The sequence below is a fragment of the Schistocerca piceifrons genome, chromosome 3 (assembly GCF_021461385.2).
Source record: "Schistocerca piceifrons isolate TAMUIC-IGC-003096 chromosome 3, iqSchPice1.1, whole genome shotgun sequence".
In the NCBI taxonomy this organism is placed as follows: Eukaryota; Metazoa; Arthropoda; class Insecta; order Orthoptera; family Acrididae; genus Schistocerca; species Schistocerca piceifrons.
This window is the reverse complement of record NC_060140.1, coordinates 875,941,354-875,949,054: the sequence shown is the minus strand read 5'-3', so window position 1 is coordinate 875,949,054 and position 7,701 is coordinate 875,941,354. Positions and strand designations below refer to the sequence as shown.

The following is a 7,701-nucleotide window of genomic DNA, read 5'->3' as shown; positions in this document are numbered from 1 at the left end:
GACCACAGTAAAAATTAGAAAAAAATGAAACATGGAAATTAATTAACTTTCTTTAAAAGAAGATAATGAACTCATCAAATATAGTACCAAAACTGCTGGCCTTTGCGATAACTTTCTGCCAGAAGCAGAAAATTTATGTTTGAACATTTCACTAGTAGTTACACTAAATTTTCTAAGACGTTTTCAATTTTATCAATTCTCTCAAGGGGAGCCGGAGGTGCCCATGCTGCCCATGTTAAAATCACTAAGTTTGAGGAACATTTATGAATAAACTACCAAATAGAAAAATTTGAATTTTTTTTACATATAGAGTGGTTTAGTATTGCAGTTATGACAGAGGGATTTTGGAGTATCTTTTCTAGTTTCCTTCCAATTATTTTTTTTTATTAATGACCCAAATTTTTTTTACAAATAATTGCTTTATAATTAAACTGAAATGAAACTACTGAACATATTGCCAAATGGCCTGTGTTACAATGTAAGTTTGACCACTAGGGGTGCTGTATAAAAATTTCATCTCTCTAGCTTGAGTGGATTTTGAGAAAATGTTCCTTATATTCGAAAAATTCTAATTTACAGGAAATGGCTATCAAAGTTTCTCAACACATTCCTGCATTATAGGATGGATTATCAGGGTCTTCTTCTTCATCCTCCAAAAGCTTCCTCTTCTGTCTTCTTTTCTGGCCTGTTGTTCCATCATACTTCATATGCCTCTCTCTTCTTTCTGCTCCTCTTATCCTTTCTGTCAATATTTCTTAGTGCTCGTACAGTGTTCACCCCAGCCGTAAATCCTAATGCCTTCAGAACTTCACACTTCACACTGTTCCCTTGGTTGTAGGTTGCTATTGCATCATAAATGCCAAAGTGCAGTGTTTTTATGCTTACAAACACCCTTTTAGGAATCACTTTCCAAATCAAATTGTTTACGCTCTCATTAGGATTCCGCGTCTTTCCGTGTAGACATTTGTGTAACAATTCTGGCTGTGTTAAGTCATGAAAAATTGGTTTTATTGCATTTATCACAGCTGCTGGCAAACCATGTTTGTGATCACAGTCCTTTTTTGCATTATATTTGCACCAGGAATCTTTTGGGCACAGGCTGTGTTGAGGGTATTCACTGGAAGAGGCCGTATGAAGGAACAATGCCCACACTGCTTTTCGCATGTCACTAACATTACTAGTATTTTGCCTTATAGCATACCCATAGTATCTCTGTAGACGTTCAATCACCTCATCAGTAAGCCTGCCTCTCCCTCCTATTGTCTTTCCATCACTGAGCTTACTTGAACCCAAAGTTTGTTTCAGCCTTCGAAGCCGTGCACCCATACACTTTTGCACATGCCCAATGCATTCCAACTTTTCAACTACAAATTCATTTCCATATGGTTTCAGTTCCTCTATAGTCTTGAAACCTTTGGAGTCACCATCCCCAAGGTAGTATTTGTACCTAACGTTGTATCTGGGAACTGAACGTTCAAAAATTTGTTTCACTCCATCCACTTCCATTGCTCCACTTGATCCACTAAAATTTGCCTCACAGGTTCCACTGTGCTCTCCTTTGATTTTATTTTTGCACCTACAATGTTTTGATAATATTGCAACATCTATCACTTTTGCACTATCACCACAAGTAGCAGTTACAACCCCATTCAGGGATTTATGACCCCTCTTTTGCCAGGAACCATCTAATGCCACTACCAAATCCCTAGAACCACCGTTCATTTCTACAGATTCCTCCACTGCTTCCTTCATGGTTTCCAAAGCCACATCTTCAACAGAGGATCCTACCAGTTCACAGTAGTACGCACATTTGCTTGGAGGCGATGGCAAGTTCATAATACCATAAAACAGTTTACCAGCAGCAGACCCTTTTCCAATGGATCTAACACCATACACAAGTTGAACATTCACATCAAACACTTTAGATCGTCCATTTTCACCAAAGAGACTGGCATGTGAGTTGTAGAAAGTCACTTGATACTTGCCACATGCACAGATTATCTTCATCTCACAAGCTAAACCAAAGTGCTTTGTTATCTCTAGTCCCCACTCCTACACTTGAACACATTTTGCACAGAACACTTTCTTTCAGCACAGAAGATGATAATCCAATACTCAGTACTTCATTAATATCATCACTGTCACTAACATATTCACGAAATCTGTCACTTCCACCAGTCAGATTCTTGCTAGAAGATGTCACAGGACTTTGGCCGGCCATGTGTTGCTTAGCAGAAGAACGCACTCTTTCAGTAATTGTAGTTTCGCAACTTGGTATTAGTGTTAATTTTCTTTTCCCTATGTTCTTCCTCTTCTTATATACACGGTTACTAAACCGTGGCATCGTAACCAGAACAACGCTTTACACAAGAAGTATAATACTACCAACAACAGGCGCAACACTGAACTAATTCGAAAGGGTAAACAGCAAAGAGACGATGTTCCGCACTCTTAGCACTTCATTTGTCACAGAAAACAATGTAGCCAACCCTTGCACACTGGCTGTATGCGTAACATAAGGTGCTGTATGCGTAACAGGCCAAGAAAATCCCAAGCAGTTCGCCAGGAAGTCACGAGAGGGTGTTAGATGCATTCAGCGGCCGCCCATTTCCTCTGCAGGCGTGGGGGAAAATGGTAATAACTCCACTTCTAGGGCGAGTAGAACAATAATTCAAAGTTTACATTAAAGAGGAATGTTCCAATTAATTTTCGGTAGCAAAAAAAAAATAAATAAATAAATAAATAAATATCGTAATTTTTTGAATTTGACCACCTCCGGCTCCCCTTAAACAGTCACGGTATCATGATGAAATCAATAGTATAGTAATATGTTGCTCAGCTAAATTTAGAATATTATGGGTTATTTAAGTAACGTATCTTTCCACAGTGGTACTTTTCCACACTGAATTTAACATGCTATTGTCAAATATTTCACAAAAAAGGAGAAAATATTACCCAGTAAATTAGTCATCCATCTCATTACTGTCAGCTTTTGAAAAATTTTTGAGAAAATCCTGTACAATAGATTTTATAAACACTCAATAGTGCCAGTAACAAGCAGTTTGGGTTTCAAAAATGACAGTCAACTGACAGATGATATATTAGAGTCAACAAACCAGAAGTTATAGCTCCTAGCATTATTTTGTGACTTGATTAATTGTGTGAGTCATGCTAACAAGGAAACATTAAAATATTACGGAATAACAGACAACAAATTCATACTTTATATAACAAGTGACTGTCAGAAAGCAAAGTATATCAGTTCCAAGTCGACTGGTAAACAACAGGCATTCAAAATCTGAAGTAATCAGCCACGATGTACCACATGGCTCTATTTTGGGTCCTCTGTGGTTTTTAAGATACACAAATGGCCTCCCAACTGTAGCTTCAGAACATGGAATTTTTTTCCTTTTGCAGATAGTAGAAGTATAGCAATACAAAGAAGTACCAGTCCCCTTATTGGAAATGCACATAATGAAAAATTAGAAATCATCAACGCACCTAGGTCATCACTCAATTTTGACAAGACTCATTGCACACAGTTCATAGAATGCTAAAAGCACAGAAGTTGTCGTCTAAAACAATGAAATACGATATGTAGACAAAAGTTTTTCATACTACATATGTATCACAACCTTAATGGGAAAACCCACAGCTTAGAATTAATTACCTAATTTCAGCCATGTTTGCAGTACTCACCATTACTACTATAGGTGATTTAAAAATGAAGGAATTATTTTTTATTGCCTACTTCCATTCACACATGAGTTACAGGATCATTTTTCTGGTAAACTGAAAATCCAGATACAGTATTTTAAGAATACAGGAGTGTGCTGTAAGAATTACATTTGGTATTAAAACTTACCACAGAGATTTCTTGAAAAAATTTGCATTTTGACACCTACAGCAAAATATTTATATTTATTAACCTCCACTCTTTACTAATATTTTTCTTTCCTTAAAAATTAGTAAAAAGTGTGAATATAGCTTTAAGGACAAAAACAATGTCTCCAAAGACTTTGAGGACCCAAGTGACTCAGAAATGTGGGTACACGTGTATTGAAAAACCTGCCAGGGCACATGGTTATATAAGAACATTCTGTTCAGCAGTTCCTTTTATTCCATGGTGGAGTTTCTTCATAGGAACTCTTGCTTATACATTTTTAGGTTATTTTATAATTAGCACTGTAACACAATAATTTTTCATAGTACAGCATTTAAATCAAATTGAATTCACCTGTCTGACTTCTTTCCACATCACAGAGAGATCCAAAGGAGCCACCTGTGATGTAATGTGTACACTTCTGAGCATAGTTACTGTGATAAGAGAACAATTTCTGTGACAGTCACTCAACTAAGAACATGTAGCTCTTTTTTTTTGCCATCAACACAAAATATACGGGTGCCAACATTAACTCAAAGGTCAAAAGCTCATTGATAGTGTGCACAGACTAACACATTCCTAAGCATTGCAACAGTAGTAAGACATTTCACAAGAGAATTGGTTTTACCTTCAGACTGAGCAACTGAGACGTTGTCGACATCTCCAGGAGAAGGTGTACAGTGACGATCCTGTGAAAGATGTAAGAGGCAATCAATGGAAAATTATTATTGGACAATCTAAAGGGAAAAAAATTGCTGTAAAGGGGACACACACAACCGATGCACTCACATTGGCAACAGATTAAAATAACAACAACAACCAAATGTAAATGGCTGCACAAAAGCCTGCTGCTTTAGAAGCCCAAGTTGTGTGTGTGTGTGTGTGTGTGTGTAACAACTACACCAAAATACATCATCAGCAGGAGAGATATAATTAAAATGTCTTAACCTTGGTGTGTTTTTTCTTAAAACTTTGAACTATCAGTTTCCCCTAGAAAAATACAATAATAATTAGTACCTCAGTCGCTGACAACTTAATATTTTATGAAAGACACTACACCTGATGTTGAAAAGTACATTCAAATAGCATTAAAAATTATTCCAAAGACATCTATGCGATATGATCCATAAAATACATGAGAATGAAAGCAAAATATTGTGAAACTGCAGATACATAGTTTCAGGTGATCAACTTAAATAAAATGAAAGTGATGAATAAACTATTGCATTCAACATTTGTATTTTTTAATTATGGCATTTTGGTTACACAAGTAGATTCGATTAGAATTTTCTTATTTTACAGGCAATGTTCCATTATGAAATATTTTTGAAGAGATGCAGATCCAGGTAATTCAAGTGACAATTAGTTAAGGAACTGGAATGAAATATGATCTCAAATTTTAAATGAATGTACAGAACATGCTTGTGAAATATGATAACTGGAACTAAATCAGTTGCCAAGACTGATTGCTATATGGATGAAAGTCCCCTCAGATGGCTGATTGACAATGAGGAACAACAAGAAAACTAGTGACAGGCTGCATCAATTTTATGATAGCAGTTCTTCATAGTATCAATCAATAGTAACACAAGGCACACCAATCACTGCTTAATTGAAGCTGACGTCGTTAGTGATGAAATATTGCAGTGAATTAGGATGAAACTGCGGGGAAGTTTGTGAATGATTTTGAATGGCCAAGTGAGTCAGTACAGGCCTCTACACAGAAAAACCTTGAAGCCTGACAGCGCTACAAGATCACTTCACAGTAACCATACTGTATTTTAAAAAATAAGACAGTTTTTGAAATTTAAAACTGTGTAAGCTACCTTTAAAACAGATTTAAACTTTACTTGTGCCCTGTTGCCATTTCATAGTTATCATCCCTATAAAAGGCAATAATTTGTCTGTTGACAACTGTATGCGAAATGATACTCCCCATTGATTTAAGACAGTGTGTTGAACTTGGCCCATATAACTAATAAGCTGTCAGAGTATACTGAAACAGTACAATATTTTTCTCTGAGCGAAAATAATAACACAATTAATTATCACTCTAAATCAGAAATTCAATTTTTTTATCGCCTTACTTGTCCCCTATCAAGCAGAATGAAAAATCAAAAGATATCTTGCATGGCTCGGTGAACAGATAGCCATACCCCAAGTGCAACCACAACGGAGGAGCATCTGTTGAGATGCCAGACAACAGTGTGGTTCCTGAAGAGGGGCAGCAGACTTTTCAGTAGCTGCAAGGCAACAGTCTGGATGATTGACTGATCTGGCCCTGTAACATCAACCAAAATGGCCTTGCTGTGCTGCACTGAGAATGGCTGAAAGCAAGGGGAAACTACAGCCGTAATTTTTCCCAAGGGCATGCAGCTCTATTGTACGGCATCCTCTTGCGTAAAAATATTCTGGAGGTAAATTAGTGCCCCTTTTGGATCTTTGGGCAATGACTACTCAGGAGGATGTCGTTATCAGGAGAAACAAAACTGGATTCTATGGACTGGAGTATGGAATGTCAGATCCCTTAATTGGGCATGTAGGTTAGAGAAGTGGATAGGTTAAAGTTAGATACAGTGGAAGTTAATAAAGTTCGGTGGCAGGAGGAACAAATATAAATACAAAATCGGATAGGGGTAATGCAGCAGTAGTTTTAACAACGAATAAAAAAATAGGAACGCCGATAAGGTATATGAACAGCAAGAGACCAAACTACGAGGTCATCGGTCCCTTGTTCCCAATAAAACAACGCCACAAGTGTGAGAATAAAACAGACAAGACATATAACACTAAACAGAAAGAAAGGAAAGACCACAAGAACGAAGGAAATGCAATGAACACTAAAAGGAACAAAAGATAAGAAAACAACAGAGAGATGCAAGAAACAGTTAGAGGAGAGTAAAACAAGGAAGCAGATTACAGGGGCTGGCCAGCCACGAAAATAAAAAGGAAAAGCCAGCCAACATGCAACACATTAAGACCTCCACCCTAAAAGCCCTAAGGTGGAGGACACAGAGGCACAAACAACACACGCTAGAGCTCAGATCGAATGGTAAAACCCACCATCACGCATGAAATGTAAAACCAAACCAGCCAATGAGGTGTCTGCCAAAATCAATGATAATGAGCCCGGCAACCGAAGATGAAGTCACAGGGCAGCCAAAGAAGGAAAGGCAGAAGAATATGGGCCACTGTCAACCAGACGCCGCACTGACACTGAAGTGGGTCTTCACGGCACAGGAGGTAGCCGTGGGTCACCCAGCCATGGCCAGCAGAGAACCACGGAGTCCCTGCGAGAGGCCCTCATCGAGGACTTCCACATACTTGTGGTCCCCTTAATGGCTCGCAGTTTATTGTGTGTACTGAGATTTTGCTTTCTGTCTCCCATAGCTGAGAAACCTTGCGGCGTAATAACGAATGAAGGTCAGTTGCAGGGATGTCCATCTCCAGAAGTGGTTTCCGTGCAGCCTGTTTGGCCAGCCTGTCAGCAAGTTCATCTCCTGGGATTCTGACGTGACCAGGAGTCCAGATGAACACCACTGGACGACTGGAGCATTCCGGGGCATAGATAGACTCCTGGATGGATGCCAAAGAAGTGTGACGAGGGTAGCACTGGTTGATAGTTTTCAGACTGCTGAAGAAGACAGTACATAAAAGAAAAGACTTCACAGGGCATGAACGGAGATACTGAAGTGCACAAGAAATGGCCACCAGCTCTGCAGTGAAATGCTGTTCAATATGGCCACCGTGAATGTAGGCAAAGCCAACGCGACGATCAGCCATCGAGCCGTCGGTGTAAACCAATTCAGAGCCCCAGC

General features: G+C 38.5%; 1 protein-coding gene across 1 annotated transcript in view; it reads right to left on the bottom strand.

Annotated features, from left to right (window-relative positions):
* Positions 1-4,431: 4,431 nt before the first annotated feature.
* Positions 4,432-7,701, bottom strand: part of LOC124789141 (protein ELYS) — a 259,690-nt gene continuing 256,420 nt past the window's right edge. The window contains exon 29 of the mRNA XM_047256434.1: positions 4,432-4,572. Within this exon, the coding sequence (XP_047112390.1) occupies positions 4,432-4,572 (141 nt within the window). The remainder of the gene's footprint in view (positions 4,573-7,701) is intronic.